The following is a 20,740-nucleotide window of genomic DNA, read 5'->3' as shown; positions in this document are numbered from 1 at the left end:
TTGTGGTGCAGGATTAATGTTCTGGCGCAGGATTAATGTTCTCTGGCCGCACCTGTTGCGATGCATTCACAAAGCTGTAAGTCAGGGTGAGCAGCAGAGACTGGAGGTGTTCATACAGATGAGCTGGATCGTTAGACGGTACGTGGAAAATCAAGGTTTAACAGAGCTGAATATGCAGGATGGCAGATGGGATAAGCAGAGCTGGAATTGTCAGATGCAATAGATGGAAATGTGCATCCAGCACACAGGAATAGCAGAGATGAATATTGAGTTAGTTACACGCCTTGATGCAGGAGGGCAGGTAGCACATAGGAATAGCAGAGCTGAATAGGCAGTAAGGCACTTTGTTGTGAGGAGGGCAGGTAGCACATAGGAATAGCAGAGTTGAACAGGCAGTAAGGCACTTTGTTGTGAGGAGGGCAGGTAGCACATAGGAATAGCAGAGTTGAACAGGCAGTAAGGCACTTTGTTGTGAGGAGGGCAGGTAGCACATAGGAATAGCAGAGTTGAATAGACCGTTACATACCATGATGCAGGAGTGCAGGCAGAAAATAGGAAAAGTAAGGTTGAGCAGGCAATCAGGCGCCTGAGTGCAGGTAGCACACAGGAATAGCAGAGATAAATAGGCAGCCATGCAACTTGTTGCAGAACTGCAGGTAGCACACAGGAGTAGCAGAATAGAATCAGCAGTCATGCATCTTGATGCAGAAGTGCAGACAGAACACAGGAATAACAGGGTTGAGCAGGCAGTCAGATGTTTTGTTGCAGGAAGCACACAGGAATAGCAGAGTTGGATAGGAAGTAATACATGTTAATACAGGAGTGCAGGTAGCACACAGGAATAGCAGAGCTGAGCAGGCAATAAGACACCTGAGTGCAGGAAACACACAGGGATAGCAGAGCTGAGCAGGCAATAAGACACCTGAGTGCAGGAAACACACAGGGATAGCAGAACTGAGCAGGCAATAAGACACCTGAGTGCAGGAAACACACAGGGATAGCAGAGCGGAGCAGGCAATAAGACACCTGAGTGCAGGAAACACACAGGAATAGCAGAGCTGAGCAGGCAATAAGACACCTGAGTGCAGGAAACACACAGGGATAGCAGAGCTGAGCAGGCAATAAGACACCTGAGTGTAGGAAACACACAGGAATAGCAGAGCTGAACAGGCAATAAGACACATGAGTGCAGGAAACACACAGGGATAGCAGAGCGGAGCAGGCAATAAGACACCTGAGTGCAGGAAACACACAGGAATAGCAGAGCTGAGCAGGCAATAAGACACCTGAGTGCAGGAAACACACAGGGATAGCAGAGCTGAGCAGGCAATAAGACACCTGAGTGCAGGAAACACACAGGAATAGCAGAGCTGAGCAGGCAATAAGACACCTGAGTGCAGGAAACACACAGGGATAGCAGAGCTGAGCAGGCAATAAGACATCTAAGTGCAGGAAACACACAGGGATAGCAGAGCTGAGCAGGCAATAAGACTCCTAAGTGCAGGAAACACACAGGGATAGCAGAGCTGAGCAGGCAATAAGACTCCTGAGTGCAGGAAACACACAGGAATAGCAGAGCGGAGCAGGCAATAAGACACCTGAGTGCAGGAAACACACAGGGATAGCAGAGCTGAGCAGGCAATAAGACACCTAAGTGCAGGAAACACACAGGGATAGCAGAGCTGAGCAGGCAATAAGACTCCTGAGTGCAGGAAACACACAGGAATAGCAGAGCTGAGCAGCCAATAAGACACCTGAGTGCAGGAAACACACAGGAATAGCAGAGCTGAGCAGCCAATAAGACACCTGAGTGCAGGAAACACACAGGAATAGCAGAGCTGAGCAGCCAATAAGACACCTGAGTGCAGGAAACACACAGGAATAGCAGAGCTGAGCAGCCAATAAGACACCTGAGTGCAGGAAACACACAGGAACAGCAGAGTTGAATTAGCAGTCCGGCACCTTGCTTCACGGGTGTGGGTAGTGCACAATAAAAGCAGAGATGAATAGGGGGTCAGAAACTTTGCTGCAGGAGCAAAACGAGCACATAGAACAGCAGAGATGAATAGGTTGGCAGGTGTCTTGATTCAGAGTTGAAGCTGCGGACAGGAAAGAGTCCAAATCCTACAGGACTAAGTAATAAGAGCTAGAAAGCGCTCAGAAGCAGCTGAGACGGTAATCAGGCACCAGATTGGTGTAAAGCCAAGGGGGAAGTGTGGCTCTATTCTTAGCGTACACTACTACCTGAATACTCAGGGGGAGCACAGCTGCCTGAGCCGGCCTTACATGAGGTCATCAGAGGTGCATGTTGGGTTGTCAATGTAACCCAGTGTAGATTAGCACAAAAGCACACCGCCGTGTGGAAAGGAAGAAAGTGAGCTCGGTGAATATCATAAGGCTACAAAACATGGGGAGAAAGTTGAGAGATCTGTTAATTTTAGCGGCCATTGTGATTTTTTGTCTATTTGGTGTAATAAGTGGTTCTTACTAAAATTACTAGTAAATGTTGGTGTGTGTGCGGCATTTTCCGCAGCGCTCCACTTCTTGAGCGGATAGCTTTACGCCTTTCCCATTAATTGGTAATATTTTGGTCACATGCGGTGGTTCTGTAGATTATAAAGGGGGCGAGCTCAGAAGCGAATCTCTAACAAGAAACATTCTTTCCACATTGTCATTAGAGAGATCTCTGAATCATCTCTTTATACGAGGCCGGATCGAGGAGGTAAGGTCCCAGAGACGTCTTGTGTTCAGCTTCAGACTTGTGAGGAACGGACATAACACAAAGAACGGAAAATAAAGGAAACCGGAAACATAAACATCCACTGATACATTTATTGTGAAATGAAAAAGAATACAGATGACAGAAGAAGAAAAAGTGATGACATGTCGTTACCAGCATTGCAGAGGAGACGACGGGTGAACCAGAAGAAATGCCGCATAGATCAGTGAGAATTAACAAGCCTCCTCTGCGACTTCTCCTTACAGAGAACACTTTGGGTGTCGGTATAAGAATCACACATTACCCCAGTATCAATAATACCGTACAATACAGCTTATATACAGCGCTGACTCAGGCCGCGTTCAGACTACGCTTTACCGTCTGCTCATGGCACAGTCACAAGGTTTCATCTGATTTACTGAAAAGCAGGATACAAATGTTTCCCCAATTTTATGTGATATCCAACAGTAAGTGCATGTATTTGTGAAGTGAAGGAAATGATGATACCTGGTTTTCTAATTATTTTAGAAATGTAAACCTGAAAATTGTGAGGTGCATTAGTATTCAGCCCCTGAAGTCTGATACTGCTAAAAAATGCTGAAAGACCAATCGCTTCTAGAAGTCACATTTTTAGTAGATTGATTCCATCTGGATGTAAATTCCTCTCAGTATAACTACAGCTGATCTGTGAAGGCCTCAGAGGTTTGTGTGAGAAGATCAGGGATCAACTAGCAGCATGAAAACCAAGGAACACACCAGACAGGTCAGGGATAAAACAGCATCATGAAAACCAAGGAGCCCACCAGACAGGTCAGGGATAAAACAGCATCATGAAAACCAAGGAGCCCACCAGACAGGTCAGGGATAAAATAGCATCATGAAAACCAAGGAACCCACCAGACAGGTCAGGGATAAAACAGCATCATGAAAACCAAGGAACCCACCAGACAGGTCAGGGATAAAACAGCATAATGAAAACCAAGGAACACACCAGACAGGTCAGGGATAAAACAGCATCATGAAAACCAAGGAGCCCACCAGACAGGTCAGGGATAAAACAGCATCATGAAAACCAAGGAACCCACCAGACAGGTCAGAGATAAAACAGCATCATGAAAACCAAGGAACACACCTGACAAGTCAGGGACAAAACAGCATCATGAAAACCAAGGAGCCCACCAGACAGATCAGGGATAAAACAGCATCATGAAAACCAAGGAATCCACCAGACAGGTCAGAGATAAAATAGCATCATGAAAACCAAGGAACCCACCAGACAAGTCAGGGATAAAACAGCATCATGAAAACCAAGGAGCCCACCAGACAGGTCAGGGAGAAAACAGCATCATGAAAACCAAGGAACCCACCAGACAGGTCAGGGACAAAACAGCATCATGAAAACCAAGGAACCCAGACAGGTCAGAGATAAAACAGCATCATGAAAACCAAGGAGCCCACCAGACAGGTCAGAGATAAAACAGCATCATGAAAACCAAGGAGCCCACCAGACAGGTCAGGGATAAAACAGCATCATGAAAACCAAGGAACCCAGACAGGTCAGAGATAAAACAGCATCATGAAAACCAAGGCGCCCACCAGAAAGGTCAGAGATAAAACAGCATCATGAAAACCAAGGAGCCCACCAGACTGATCAGGGATAAAACAGCATCATGAAAACCAAGGAACCCAGACAGGTCAGAGATAAAACAGCATCATGAAAACCAAGGAGCCCACCAGACAGGTCAGGGATAAAACAGCATCATGAAAACCAAGGAGCCCACCAGACAGGTCAGAGATAAAACAGCAGCATGAAAACCAAGGAGCCCACCAGACAGGTCAGAGATAAAACAGCATCATGAAAACCAAGGAGCCCACCAGACAGATCAGGGATAAAGGAGAGAGGAGAAAACCAAGTTCTGAACATCTCACCAAGCACTGTTCACTCCATCATTCAAAAAAATTAGACTATGGCACAACTGCAAACCTACAAGACCAGGACATGGCCGTCCACCAAAACTGACATCCAAAGAAGGAGCACACTAATGAGAGGAGCAGCCTAAAGGCCCATGGTGACTGGAGGAGCCGCAGAGATCACAGCTGAGGGGGAGAATCTGTCCACAGGACGTCTATTAGTCGTAGACTCCACAAATCTGCCCTGTATGGAAGAGGGACAAAAAGAAAAACATTTTTGAAAGCAAGAAGCCATAAGAAGTTCTGTTTGAAGTCTGCAAAAAGCCATATAGAGGAAACAGCGAGCAGTGGAAGAAGGGGGTCTGATAAGACGAGACCAAAGGAGAACTTTTTGGGCTAAATGCAAAACGTTATGTGTGGTGTAAAACTAACCCTGCACATCACCCTGAAAATCCCCTCCCCACCGTCACACATGGTGGAGGCCGCATCCTGCTATGGGGAGACTTTTCTACAGAAGTGGCAGTGAAGTGATGAGAAGATGGATGGAGCTAAATACAGGACAATCTTGGAGGAAATCCTGTTAGAGGCTGCAGAAGACGTGAGACTGGGGCGTAGGTTCACTCCAGCAGGACAACGACCCTCATCATCCTGCAGAGCTACAATGGAGGGTTCAGATCAGAGCATATCCCTGTGTGTGAGCGGCCGAGTCACAGTCCAGACCCAAATCCACCGAGAATCTGTAACAAGACGGGAAGATCCCCGACCACAGACGTCTTCATCTGATCTCACTGATCACAGACGTCTCCATCCAACCTCACTGATCACAGACGTCTCCATCCAACCTCACTGATCACAGACGTCTCCATCCAACCTCACTGATCACAGACGTCTCCATCCAATCTCACCGATCACAGACGTCTCCATCCAACCTCACCGATCACAGACGTCTCCATCCAACTTCACCGATCACAGACGTCTCCGTCCAACCTCACCGATCACAGACGTCTCCATCCAATCTCACCGATCACAGACGTCTCCATCCAACCTCACCGATCACAGACGTCTCCATCCAACTTCACCGATCACAGACGTCTCTATCCAACCTCACCGATCACAGACGTCTCCATCCAACCTCACCGATCACAGACGTCTCCATCCAATCTCACCGATCACAGACGTCTCCATCCAATCTCACTGATCACAGACGTCTCCATCCAATCTCACCGATCACAGACGTCTCCATCCAATCTCACCGATCACAGACGTCTCCATCCAATCTCACCGATCACAGACGTCTCCATCCAACCTCACCGATCACAGACGTCTCCATCCAACCTCACCGATCACAGAAGTCTCCATCCAATCTCACCGATCACAGACGTCTCCATCCAATCTCATTGATCACAGATGTCTCCATCCAATCTCACCGATCACAGACGTCTCCATCCAATCTCACTGATCACAGACGTCTCCATCCAACCTCACTGATCACAGACGTCTCCATCCAATCTCACCGATCACAGACGTCTCCATCCAATCTCACTGATCACAGACGTCTCCATCCAACCTCACCGATCACAGACGTCTCCATCCAACCTCACCGATCACAGACGTCTCAATCCAATCTCACTGATCACAGACGTCTCCATCCAATCTCATCGATCACAGACGTCTCAATCCAATCTCACTGATCACAGACGTCTCCATCCAATCTCATCGATCACAGACGTCTCCATCCAATCTCACTGATCACAGACGTCTCCATTCAACCTCACTGATCACAGACGTCTCCATCCAATCTCACCGATCACAGACGTCTCCATCCAATCTCACCGATCACAGACGTCTCCATCAAATCTCACTGATCACAGACGTCTCCATCCAACCTCACCGATCACAGACGTCTCCATCCAAACTCACCGATCACAGACGTCTCCATCCAATCTCACCGATCACAGACGTCTCCATCCAATCTCATTGATCACAGACGTCTCCATCCAACCTCACTGATCACAGACGTCTCCATCCAACCTCACTGATCACAGACGTCTCCATCCAATCTCACTGACCACAGACGTCTCCATCCAATCTCACCGATCACAGACGTCTCCATCCAATCTCACTGATCACAGATGTCTCCATCCAACCTCACTGATCACAGACGTCTCCATCCAATCTCATCGATCACAGACGTCTCCATCCAATTTCACTGATCACAGACGTCTCCATCCAACCTCACTGATCACAGACGTCTCCATCCAATCTCACCGATCACAGACGTCTCCATCCAATCTCACCGATCACAAACGTCTCCATCCAATCTCACCGATCACAGACGTCTCCATCCAATCTCACTGACCACAGACGTCTCCATCCAATCTCACCGATCACAGACGTCTCCATCCAACCTCACCGATCACAGACGTCTCCATCCAACCTCACCGATCACAGACGTCTCCATCCAACCTCACCGATCACAGACGTCTCCATCCAATCTCACCGATCACAGACGTCTCCATCCAATCTCACCGATCACAGACGTCTCCATCCAATCTCATCGATCACAGACGTCTCCATCCAATTTCACTGATCACAGACGTCTCCATCCAATCTCACCGATCACAGACGTCTCCATCCAATCTCACTGATCACAGACGTCTCCATCCAATCTCACTGATCACAGACGTCTCCATCCAATCTCACTGATCACAGACGTCTCCATCCAATCTCACTGATCACCGTCTCCGTCCAACCTCATTGAGCGAGAGAAGAGGAAAATGTCACCTCTAGATGAGCAAAGCTGGAGAGACCCCAAAATACAGAGGAAGGTGGTCCTACAAAGTACTGACTCCAGGGGCTGAATACTAATGCAAGACTTAGAAAGGTGGTCCTACAAAGTACTCACTCCAGGGGCTGAATGCTAATGCAAGACAGAGCAAGGTGGTCCTTCAAAATGCTGACTCCAGGGGCTGAATACAAATGCAAGACAGAGCAAGGTGGTCCTACAAAGTGCTGATTTGGGGGGGGGTGAATACAACTGCATGGCACAATTTTCAGATTTTTAAATATTTAGAAAAAGAAAAATCATTTCCTTTACACTTCACAAATACTTATTCTTGGTGTTGGTTGCACGTAAAATCCCAATAAAGTATATTTACCTTTGTGGGTGAAAAATGTGGAAAAGTTCACAGGGCATGAATACTTTTCAAGGCACAGTAGATTGGGTTTTGCAGTTTTTGGTGATTATTTCTGAATATAAAACATGTTTGGAATTGGATATTAGCTTTAAGCTGGAAATGACGGCCGGAGCGGTGGCCTCGGAGCACAATGTACTGTCATCAGTTGGATGATCACGCATCATGTGTCAATAACTAACGGCCACCAAACACATCAGATGACTGTAATGAGCGATCGTCGGCTGACTCCATGAAATTAACGATTATTCGATTTAGCCGACACCTGACGAATGTTCGTTGTGGACATGTTGGATTCAATATTTTCTGCCAATGATTTTTTTACCAATGACGATTGGTCGGTCGTCCAGTTGGGCCCCCCGTTGCGTAGTGTACGGGGGCTGAGTCCGCTGTCCTCTGCGATGTCAGGCCTCCTTTTGGATGGCTTTGATGATGGACTTATTGTGGCGCTTCACCACCTGATAGAACGTCTCTGTATCTTCGCGGCTCCAGCCGTCCACAGACTTGAAGACCTCCCTCATCTTATCCTGGGACGTTTCCTTACTCATGACTCTGTCACACGCTTCTTGTGTCAGAAGATTCAGCTTCTTCAGCTCGTCCAGCACAGGCTCGATGTTCCTCACTTTCTGGATTAGCTCTGGATGATGTTCATTAATGAAAAATTCTGGAGAAACTGCTGCAAATATCAGAACATAATTAATGTAATGTCAGCGATTGCACAGATCTCACTTACACCTTCCTGATCCTGGAGGTTCTGGGCTTCTGGTATCAGATTCTCTGGCCTCCTGCTGTGTGATGAGAGGTTCCTAAACAAGTCAGTGCACCCTGGAGAGTCTGTAATATAGCAACCCCTTCTGTACATCTACCTGCATCTACTGAAATGTTGGTCCTCCCTGTACTTATGTTACAGCTGAATCCCTGACGAAGGAATACCGAAACGTACGTAGGGGCCAGCGTTTGGCATGGTGCACACTGCGGTTTACCTTGGTATGTTCTAATTGCTCTTTTTTTGGTTATCTGGGCTTTTTTATCTCCCCTTTATCATCACTACTGCCACTGACATGTGACTCCTATAATAATATAAGACTCTAGCTGGTGACCTTAGACTATAACAGCGTTACCTTTCTGGGCGGCTTGGACTGACAGTTCTTCAATATCTGCTAATAAAAAAAATACACAGGGTGTAAACTGGAGCTGAAATCTGTGTAGATACATCAGTCAGTAATTTAGCGCTGACAATGGTCCCTGCCAATGTGGCTGCACCCAGACCTTGGAGCCTCGGAGGTCCTGAATGTCTCCATGTGCCACATGAGAAGAGTAATAAAGACCTGTAATAATTGGGGTTTCTGTTGCAGATTTTGCATCAGCCACGAATTACACCCCTGGATCATAACTGTGTAAGGGCTCGGCAAATGTTATACTGTGGAGGTGGCCTGAGCTATAGCTTGTTTGTTTAAACGTAATAAGAATATCTGCGTATGTAAATAATCAAAATATAGATGTAGTTGCATAATTATCTGTCTGTCTATGTAGCCATCGCATAGACCTATAATATAATTCTAAGCTGTATAGTCATGAAGGGGTTACCAAGGATAGGTGAACAGATGTACAAACAATGAACAAAAAGTATTTATGCTTATCAGTAGTTCCACACAAAGAAGGAATGTGCCATCTATGGGATGAAATGTGGGTACCTACACTCCCCAACCCTCCCTAGGCAGCATCCATGTGTGAGAGAAGACAGATTGATACTTTTTGTACATGTCTGAAGGTTGGAATGTAATACTAAAATCTGAGCTATAGATTACACGAGTTCAGTTGGTGACGCTGGCTCAATGAGAGAACATGTCTGTGTGGTCATTGTCTGATTCATTAATATTGGCACTGATATATACAGCTAGTACGGCACCGGTCTCTGGATTCTTTGTATGAAGATACCATTAGCTATCTTTACCCAAAATCTCTACCTTGACAATACCATTTAAAGGGAATGTGTCGTCAGAAAATATCAGATTCTTTAAATCAGGTCTTTGTGTTACAGAGGGGTGTCCCATATCATAAACCCTGTATATAAACCCGGGATAAGAGGCGCAGCGGGCCAAGAAGGAACATGATGTGATGGGGCGTGGGGGTGCACAGAGGTGTGGCCCATATTATAAACCCTGTATATAAACCCGGGATAAGAGGCGCAGCGGGCCAAGAAGGAACATGATGTGATGGGGCGCGGGGGGTGCACAGAGGCGTGGCCCATATAATAAACCCGGTATATAAACCCGCGATACCTCTGGTCAGAAGTCCCTGCCACAAAGGTTCGGAGCCTGGACTCTCTTCTCTCACTTTCAGGGAGATCTCCTCCGCGCTGTGGGAGATATTGATTTCGGTGAAGCCGTAGTCTTCTATTTCTTTATGGATCAAGAACTGCAACTTCTACAAGAAACAAGACGAGACCGGAGTTATCCTGAGCTACCGGGGTGTCTTCACTAAAAAAAGTCATCGATTTGTCCCCGTTCTTCGATCGTGGCACCGCAGTTACTATGAATGTGCTGAAGGACAAAATAAAAGCCAGGTTTTGACTCCAGTACATTGTTACAGTTTGAAGAGCAGAAAATCTATTGTACTGTGTGAGCCAAGATAAGCAGCCTTCACACTGACACTAGGTACGGAACGCAATGGTACATTTATGTCTGATGCGTCCTGCGTCCATGATGCCATTACCGGAGGGAAGATACTCGGGGTGGGCTTCCCGCTGATGATGTAGTTGGTCTTGGTGAACACATTATTGAATGCTCCGGGTTTATCGATGTTCTTAAACCCCAGACGTCCCTTGCACTCATCAAGTTTCTGGTAAAAAAAAAAAAAATAGTTCAGTCGAACAAAAAAACCCAGAAATTAAAATTGAAAGACTCATAGACTCTTATTTACAGAGGGATTTTTAGGAAGGGAGCGAGCGCTTACAAGCTGTTTGCTCTGATTGCTGGGATGATGACTGGGCTGTTCAGTTTGCAGGCAGTTTGGGCCACCGGCTGAGCCGTGCTGCTGGACCCAATCTACAGGAGTGGACCTCCCCCTGCACTCAGGAAGCCAGGAGGTAAAAGCACCCCTTTAAAACCTTCATTTTTGTAGAGATTGTGTGTTTTGCCAGTGGCCACCAAGCCAATGATGGCGGCCCCTTTCTGCAGATAGACAGCCCGGATACAGTGTCCTCTCTAGGCCTGCTTGCTGAGGGTTTCCATTACCTTCAGTCGGTGTCTGTCGGCGGGGATCAGGTAAAGGTGAATTCTTAACTCCTTCAGTTTATGGTTGTCCGCACACAGCACCCGGACGTATAACACGACCTTCCCACTAAAGGGGTACGGCTTCACCCTCCTCAAAAACGACATCACACGCTCCCCAATAGGAGCAACGCAGGAAAAGGTGGGGTGGTTCAGCACAACGTACGAAGGGTCGATGACACTGGGGATTTTCAGGGAAACCTTCCCATCTTTAAAGTGGCCAAATTTAATCTTTGATTTGTCTTTAAGACCTGAAAATAAGAAAGGAGAATTAATCATTGCATCAAGAAAATTCTACTACGACAGCAAGGAGGATCCACTGACCGCAGCGCAGGAGGATCCACTGACCGCAGTGTAAGAAAAGATCAGCACAGGATCCACTGACCACAGTGCAAGAGAAGATCAGCACAGGATCCACTGACCGCAGCGCAGGAGGATCCACTGACCGCAGCGCAGGAGGATCCACTGACCGCAGTGTAAGAAAAGATCAGCGCAGGATCCACTGACCACAGTGCAAGAGAAGATCAGCACAGGATCCACTGACCGCAGCGCAGGAGGATCCACTGACCGCAGCGCAGGAGGATCCACTGACCGCAGTGTAAGAAAAGATCAGCGCAGGATCCACTGACCACAGTGCAAGAGAAGATCAGAGCAGGATCCACTGACTGCAGTGTAAGAAAAGATGAGCACAGGATCCACTGACCACAGTGCAAGAGAAGATCAGAGCAGGATCCACTGACTGCAGTGTAAGAAAAGATGAGCGCAGGATCCACTGACCACAGTGCAAGAGAAGATCAGAGCAGGATCCACTGACCGCAGCGCAGGAGGATCCACTGACCGCAGCGCAGGAGGATCCACTGACCGCAGCACAAGAGATGATCAGAGCAGGATCCCCAGGCAGCAGCACAGGAGGATCCACTGACCATAGCGCAAGAGAAGATCAGTGCAGGAGGATCCACTGACCGCAGCACAAGAGAAGATCAGAGCAGGATCCACTCACCACAGTGCAGGAGGATCCACTGACCGCAGCGCAAGAGAAGATCAGCGCAGGATCCATTGACCACAGCGCAGGAGGATCCACTGACCGCAGCGCAAGAGAAGATCAGCGCAGGATCCACTGACCACAGCGCAAGAGAAGATCAGAGCAGGATCCACTCACCACAGCGCAGGAGGATCCACTGACCGCAGCGCAAGAGAAGATCAGAGCAGGATCCACTGACCACAGTGCAGGAGGATCCACTGACCGCAGCGCAAGAGAAGATCAGCGCAGGATCCACTGACCACAGCGCAGGAGGATCCACTGACCGCAGCGCAAGAGAAGATCAGCGCAGGATCCACTGACCACAGCGCAAGAGAAGATCAGAGCAGGATCCACTCACCACAGCGCAGGAGGATCCACTGACCGCAGCGCAAGAGAAGATCAGATCAGGATCCACTGACCACAGCGCAGGAGGATCCACTGACTGCAGCGCAAGAGAAGATCAGCGCAGGATCCACTGACCACAGCGCAGGAGGATCCACTGACTGCAGCGCAAGAGAAGATCAGAGCAGGATCCACTGACCACAGCACAGGAGGATCCACTGACCGCAGCGCCAGAGAAGATCAGCGCAGGATCCACTGACCACAGAGTAGGAGGATCCACTGACCACAGCACAAGAGAAGATCAGAGCAGGAGGATCCACTGACCACAGCACAAGAGAAGATCAGCACAGGATCCACTGACCACAGCACAGGAGGATCCACTGACCACAGCAAAAGAGAAGATCAGCGCAGGATCCACTGACCACAGCGCAAGAGAAGATCAGAGCAGGATCCACAGGCAGCAGCACATGAGAAGATCAGAGCAGGAGCCACTGACCACCAAGCAGGAGGATCCAGTGACCGCAGCGCAAGAGAAGATAAGAGCAGGATCCACTGACCACAGAGCAGGAGGATCCAGTGACCGCAGCACAAGAGAAGATCAGAGCAGGATCCACTGACCACAGAGCAGGAGGATCCACTGATCGCAGCGTAAGAGAAGATCAGTGCAGGATCCACTGACCGCAGCGCAGGAGGATCCACTGACTGCAGCGCAAGAGAAGATCAGAGCAGGATCCACTTACCACAGCGCAGGAGGATCCACTGACTGCAGCGCAAGAGAAGATCAGCGCAGGATCCACTGACCACAGCGCAAGAGAAGATCAGAGCAGGATCCACTCACCACAGCGCAGGAGGATCCACTGACCGCAGCGCAAGAGAAGATCAGAGCAGGATCCACTGACCACAGCGCAGGAGGATCCACTGACTGCAGCGCAAGAGAAGATCAGCGCAGGATCCACTGACCACAGCGCAGGAGGATCCACTGACTGCAGCGCAAGAGAAGATCAGAGCAGGATCCACTGACCACAGCGCAGGAGGATCCACTGACCGCAGCGCCAGAGAAGATCAGCGCAGGATCCACTGACCACAGAGTAGGAGGATCCACTGACCACAGCACAAGAGAAGATCAGAGCAGGAGGATCCACTGACCACAGCACAAGAGAAGATCAGCACAGGATCCACTGACCACAGCACAGGAGGATCCACTGACCACAGCAAAAGAGAAGATCAGCGCAGGATCCACTGACCACAGCGCAAGAGAAGATCAGAGCAGGATCCACAGGCAGCAGCACATGAGAAGATCAGAGCAGGAGCCACTGACCACCAAGCAGGAGGATCCAGTGACCGCAGCGCAAGAGAAGATAAGAGCAGGATCCACTGACCACAGAGCAGGAGGATCCAGTGACCGCAGCACAAGAGAAGATCAGAGCAGGATCCACTGACCACAGAGCAGGAGGATCCACTGATCACAGCGCAAGAGATGATCAGTGCAGGATCCACTGACCGCAGCGCAGGAGGATCCACTGACTGCAGCGCAAGAGAAGATCAGAGCAGGATCCACTTACCACAGCGCAGGAGGATCCACTGACTGCAGCGCAAGAGAAGATCAGCGCAGGATCCACTGACCGCAGCGCAGGAGGATCCACTGACTGCAGCGCAAGAGAAGATCAGAGCAGGATCCACTTACCACAGCGCAGGAAGATCCACTGACTGCAGCGCCAGAGAAGATCAGCGCAGGATCCACTGACCACAGAGTAGGAGGATCCACTGACCACAGCACAAGAGAAGATCAGAGCAGGAGGATCCACTGACCACAGCACAAGAGAAGATCAGCACAGGATCCACTGACCACAGCACAGGAGGATCCACTGACCACAGCACAAGAGAAGATCAGCACAGGATCCACTGACCACAGCGCAAGAGAAGATCAGAGCAGGATCCACAGGCAGCAGCACATGAGAAGATCAGAGCAGGATCCACTGACCACCAAGCAGGAGGATCCAGTGACCGCAGCGCAAGAGAAGCTAAGAGCAGGATCCACTGACCACAGAGCAGGAGGATCCAGTGACCGCAGCACAAGAGAAGATCAGAGCAGGATCCACTGACCACAGAGCAGGAGGATCCACTGATCGCAGCGCAAGAGAAGATCAGTGCAGGATCCACTGACCGCAGTGCAAGAGAAGATCAGAGCCGAAGGATCCACTGACCGCAGCACAAGAGAAGATCAGCGCAGGAAGATCCACTAACCACAGTGCAAAAGAAGATCAGAGCAGGATCTACTGACCACAGCACAAGAGAAGATCAGTGCAGGATCTACTGACCACAGCACAGGAGAAGATCAGCGCAGGATCTACTGACCGCAGTGCAAGAGAATATCAACACAGGATCTACTGACCGCAGAGCAGGAGAAGATCAGTACAGGATCTACTGACCGCAGCGCAGGAGGATCCACTGACCACAGCACAAGAGAAGATCAGCGCAGGAAGATCCACTAACCACAGTGCAAAAAGAGGATCAGAGCAGGATCTACTGACTGCCGCACAAAAGAAGATCAGTGCGGGATCCACTGACCGCAGCACAAGAGAAAAGCAGTGCAGGATCTACTGACCGCAGCACAAGAGAAGATCAGCGCAGGATCTACTGACCGCAGCACAAGAGAAGATCAGTGCAGGATCTATTGACCATGGCACAAGAGAAGATCAGCACAGGATCTACTGACCACAGCGCATGAGAAGATCAGCGCAGGATCCACTGACCGCAGAGCAGGAGGATCCACTGACCGCAGTGCAAGAGAAGACCAGCACAGGAAGATCCACTAACCACAGTGCAAAAGAAGATCAGAGCAGGATCTACTGACCGCAGCACAAGAGAAGATCAGCGCAAGATCCACTGACCGCAGCACAAGAAAAAAGCAGTGCAGGATCTACTGACCGCAGTACAAGAGAAGATCAGCGCAAGATCTACTGACCGCAGCACAAGAGAAGATCAGCGCAGGATCTACTGACCGCAGCACAAGAGAAGATCAGCGCAGGATCTACTGACCGCAGCGCAAGAGAAGATCAGCGCAGGATCCACTGACCGCAGAGCAGGAGGATCCACTGAACGTAGTGCAAGAGAAGACCAGCGCAGGATCCACAGGCAGCAGCCCAGGAGGATCCACTGACTGAAGTTTAAGAGAAGAACAGTGCAGGAAGATCCACTGACCATAGCGCAAGAGATCAATGCAGGATCCACTGACCGCAGTGCAGGAGGATCCACTGAGAGCAACGCAGGAGAAGATCAGCGCAGGAGGATCCCTGACTGCAGTGCAAGAGAAGATCAGTGAGGGAGGATCCACTGAACTTAGAGCTAGAGAGGATCAGCGCAGGAGGATCCACTGACCACAGTGCAAGACAAGAACAGCACAGGAGGATCCACTGATCATAGCTAATAAATAAGATGTGCAGACGGATGGTCACTGCAAGGCCAGACAGATACATGGAGACATAGTAACACAGTAATATCAATGGGCTCGGCAGTCCGGCCCAGGCAGGTGACAGCGATTGGCTGCAGCGGTCACATGCTGTAGACGTGATGTCATCACTGCAGTAGTAAAGGCAGTGTCGGAGCAGCGGGTGGTAAACGAGGCTGATTGAGTTATGACAATGGTGTTTATTCCTTCACAGATCACGAGTGAGCGGTTTGTGCTCCTCACCTTCCAGACACACGTAATGTGGCAGGTGGACGGCCGACACGTCACCGGACAGGACCCGGACATTGAATATGGGGCCCAGGAGCTCATATCCCAGCTCCTGGATCAGGTTGATGTAGTCGTCCCCGTACTCCAGTGAGTACTCCACAGTCGTCCCCGATTCCACCTTGAACTTTATACCAGTTTCCGGGCAGTGGATTTCGGGCTGGTCACCGGCATTGCCGCACACCTCAATCCTTAAAACAAGGAATTTCCATAAATCTTCCAGTTGTCAATTTCCATCAGAGCTTTAAATATCCTCTTCTGTCATCTCTTAAAGGGAACCAGTCACCAGGCTTTCTCATTATACACTTCAGCCTGCACCGTCACCCCCTCTGCTATAGCAGTCTAGTAACCTGTATATATATAACCTGTATATAAAAGAGGCGGTGAAGGTGATGACCTTACATTATATCAGGAAAACATGGTGACAGGTGCCCTATAAAAACCAACATGCTACTACGGAAGCTTCTGAAGGGGTGGGCGGTTGTACCCAGGGTCGTACATAGAAATCATGGGGCCCGAAAGCAGAAGTTTTATTTGCCCCCTTCCAAATTTTTTTTATTTTGGCTGGGTCACAGAAGAGCATCTCACACACTGTATAATTGCTTCCATACAGTATAATGGCCCTTAAATGGGCCCCTCATAACCCTTCATCTAGTATAATGCATTCCATAGTCCTCTGTATAGTATAATGTAACCCTAGTAGTCCTCCATATAGTATAATACACACCCTATAGTCCTCCATATAGTATAATACACACCCCATAGTCCTCCATATAGTATAATGCACCCCTATAGTCTTCCATATAGTATTATGCAGCCCCCATAGTCCTCTATGTATATAATGCAATCCCCATAGTCCACCATATAGTTTAATGCACCCAATAGTCCTCTATATAGTATAATGTACCCCCATAATTCTCCATATCGTATAATGCACCCCCATAGTTCTCCATATAGTATAACACACCTCATATCCCTCCATATATTATAATGCACCCCCATAGTCAATCATAGAGTATAATGCACCCCATAGTCATCCATAGAGTATAATGCACCCCCCATAGTGCTCCATATATTATAATGCCCACCCTTTAGTCCTCCATATAGTATAATGCACAGCTCATAATCCTTTATAGAGTATAATGCACCCCCCCATAGTCCTCCATATAGTATAATGTACCCCCATAGTCCTCCATATAGTATAATGCACGCCATAGTTCTCCATATAATATAATGCACCCCATAGCCCTCAATATATTATAATGCACACCCTATAGTCCTCCATATAGTATAATGCACAGCTCTTAATCCTCTATAGAGTATAATGCACCCCCCATAGTCCTCCATATAGTATAATGCACCCCCCAGTCCTCCATATAGTATAATGCACCCCCCAGTCCTCCATATAGTATAATGCACCCCCATAGTCCTCCATATAGTATAATGCACCCCACAGTCCTCCATATAGTATAATGCACCCCCCAGTCCTCCATATAGTATAATGCACCCCCATAGTCCTCCATATAGTATAATGCACCCCCCAGTCCTCCATATAGTATAATGCACCGCCCAGTCCTCCATATAGTATAATGCACAGCCCAGTCCTCCATATAGTATAATGCACCCCCCAGTCCTCCATATAGTATAATGCACCCCCATAGTCCTCCATATAGTATAATGCACCCCCCAGTCCTCCATATAGTATAATGCACCCCCCAGTCCTCCATATAGTATAATGCACCCCCATAGTCCTCCATATAGTATAATGCACCCCCCAGTCCTCCATATAGTATAATGCACCCCCCAGTCCTCCATATAGTATAATGCACCCCCATAGTCCTCCATATAGTATAATGCACCCCCCAGTCCTCCATATAGTATAATGCACACCCGATAGTTAAGTTAATACTCCCCTCCCATCGTTCCCTTGTTGGTCTGGTTTCTGTGGAGAGGGGATTGCAGCTATGCTCATTTTGGCACAGTGGGTGCATTGTAGTGAGGTCATCACGCCCGCTGCACTGAGACGTCAGACGGCGAGGGAGAATGACGGAGGAGGGAGCATCAATGGAGTGCTGTCTCTTTCATCATTGCTTTCAACTGTATCAGCGTTCAGGATGCCGGTAAGTTGAACGGACGGGAGTGGTGCCGGTGTTTGCGCCAGTACTGGGCCCCCTCATCTCACAGGCCTCATCACATAATGTCACCGTGTGCACAGTCTGCAGTCTGGTGAGACTTCTGCTGTGCGAGATGAAGGAGAGAGGTATATACATTACTATGTGAATGAGGCACAGATCATGGACCTGGCCATTGATTTCTAGAGGAATGAACCTACACTGCTCCTGCTTTCCAGATGAAAACTCTGCAGCAGATCTCTGGTCTGACAGTAAGACATGTGCCCAGCAGTGGTCCCCAGATCTCTGGTCTGACAGAAAGACATGTGCCCAGCAGTGGTCCCCAGATCTCTGGTCTGACAGTAAGACATGTGCCCAGCAGTGGTCCTCAGATCTCTGGTCTGACAGTAAGACATGTGCCCAGCAGTGGTCCTCAGATCTCTGGTCTGACAGTAAGACATGTGCCCAGCAGTGGTCTCCAGATCTCTGGTCTGACAGTAAGACATGTGCCCAGCAGTGGTCCCCAGATCTCTGGTCTGACAGAAAGACTTGTGCCCAGCAGTGGTCCCCAGATCTCTGGTCTGACAGAAAGACATGTGCCCAGCAGTGGTCCCCAGATCTCTGGTCTGACAGTAAGACATGTACCCAGCAGTGGTCCCCAGATCTCTGGTCTGACAGAAAGACTTGTGCCCAGCAGTGGTCCCCAGATCTCTGGTCTGACAGTAAGACATGTGCCCAGCAGTGGTCCCCAGATCTCTGGTCTGACAGAAAGACTTGTGCCCAGCAGTGGTCCCCAGATCTCTGGTCTGACAGAAAGACTTGTGCCCAGCAGTGGTCCCCAGATCTCTGGTCTGACAGAAAGACATGTACCCAGCAGTGGTCCCCAGATCTCTGGTCTGACAGAAAGACATGTGCCCAGCAGTGGTCCCCAGATCTCTGGTCTGACAGAAAGACTTGTGCCCAGCAGTGGTCCCCAGATCTCTGGTCTGACAGTAAGACATGTGCCCAGCAGTGGTCCCCAGATCTCTGGTCTGACAGAAAGACATGTGCCCAGCAGTGGTCCCCAGATCTCTGGTCTGACAGTAAGACATGTGCCCAGCAGTGGTCCCCAGATCTCTGGTCTGACAGTAAGACATGTGCCCAGCAGTGGTCCCCAGATCTCTGGTCTGACAGTAAGACATATGCCCAGCAGTGGTCCCCAGATCTCTGGTCTGACAGAAAGACATGTGCCCAGCAGTGGTCCCCAGATCTCTGGTCTGACAGTAAGACATGTGCCCAGCAGTGGTCCCCAGATCTCTGGTCTGACAGTAAGACATGTGCCCAGCAGTGGTCCCCAGATCTCTGGTCTGACAGAAAGACATGTGCCCAGCAGTGGTCCCCAGATCTCTGGTCTGACAGAAAGACTTGTGCCCAGCAGTGGTCCCCAGATCTCTGGTCTGACAGTAAGACATGTGCCCAGCAGTGGTCCCCAGATCTCTGGTCTGACAGTAAGACATGTGCCCAGCAGTGGTCCCCAGATCTCTGGTCTGACAGTAAGACATGTGCCCAGCAGTGGTCCCCAGATCTCTGGTCTGACAGAAAGACATGTGCCCAGCAGTGGTCCCCAGATCTCTGGTCTGACAGTAAGACATGTGCCCAGCAGTGGTCCCCAGATCTCTGGTCTGACAGAAAGACATGTGCCCAGCAGTGGTCCCCAGATCTCTGGTCTGACAGTAAGACATGTGCCCAGCAGTGGTCCCCAGATCTCTGGTCTGACAGTAAAGGCTGCTTTACACGAGTCAATCAATCGTGCGATTTATTTGGCAAAGTATTTTTTTTTTTTGTATCGCTGATAGGTATTTGTCCATGTGTCACACGTTGAGTGTTGTCGAATGACCTCAAAGCGCTCATCGATATATTGATTGGCCATGGCGGACGTCCAAAAGGCTTCACACATGTTTTCCTTTGGTCAATCTGTCTTTTGCATGGGCGTAATTAGGCAAACTATACAGCCCTCCGTGACGTTGTCTGGATTGTTGCACGCCCTGAATTCTTCTGACCTGCTCAATCCAGTTCTGCTAATGTGGTTGATTGGTTACATACCATATATATAGTTTCGCTTCTGCGCCTGTCTTTGTTAACAGTAATAACCAATCAAAACGCATCTGCTACAACCAATCCGATTAGATTAGGCGTGATTATTTACAACCACAAATACGCCCTGAACGTTTACTGACGTCACAAACAACTACGAGGATGGCCGATTACACGGTGTCACACTTTGCAATGTGTCGTTCATTAAGACTAAACTGACCGATTTTATGGAATTAAACGATGTGTACACGATGGCCGAATTTCAAACGATTAGGCATCGGTTGAACTCGCAAGGAGCTGTCACATGAGGAGATGTCGTTACGAATGACGGAAGTGCGTCACAAAATCCGTGACCCCAACGATG

General features: G+C 49.0%; 1 protein-coding gene across 3 annotated transcripts in view; it reads right to left on the bottom strand.

Moving 5' to 3' along the window:
- Positions 1–2,826: 2,826 nt before the first annotated feature.
- The window catches only part of LOC142245681 (NACHT, LRR and PYD domains-containing protein 1b allele 3-like), a 30,082-nt gene continuing 12,168 nt past the window's right edge, over positions 2,827–20,740 (bottom strand). Inside the window, exons 4-9 of one of the 3 annotated variants that reach the window (XM_075318607.1) lie at positions 16,151–16,383; positions 11,061–11,347; positions 10,540–10,665; positions 10,107–10,251; positions 8,946–8,984; positions 2,827–8,500 (exon numbers count right to left, since the gene is read on the bottom strand). In XM_075318607.1, the coding sequence (XP_075174722.1) occupies positions 8,229–8,500; positions 8,946–8,984; positions 10,107–10,251; positions 10,540–10,665; positions 11,061–11,347; positions 16,151–16,383 (1,102 nt within the window). In that variant the 3' untranslated portion in view covers positions 2,827–8,228. The remainder of the gene's footprint in view (positions 8,501–8,945; positions 8,985–10,106; positions 10,252–10,539; positions 10,666–11,060; positions 11,348–16,150; positions 16,384–20,740) is intronic. The other 2 variants (XM_075318608.1, XM_075318609.1) reach the window with 2 other exon arrangements.

The sequence above is a fragment of the Anomaloglossus baeobatrachus genome, chromosome 7, assembly GCF_048569485.1.
Source record: "Anomaloglossus baeobatrachus isolate aAnoBae1 chromosome 7, aAnoBae1.hap1, whole genome shotgun sequence".
Lineage (NCBI taxonomy): Eukaryota > Metazoa > Chordata > Amphibia > Anura > Aromobatidae > Anomaloglossus > Anomaloglossus baeobatrachus.
Note: the sequence above shows the minus strand (reverse complement) of the source record. Positions and strands in the feature narration are given on the sequence as shown.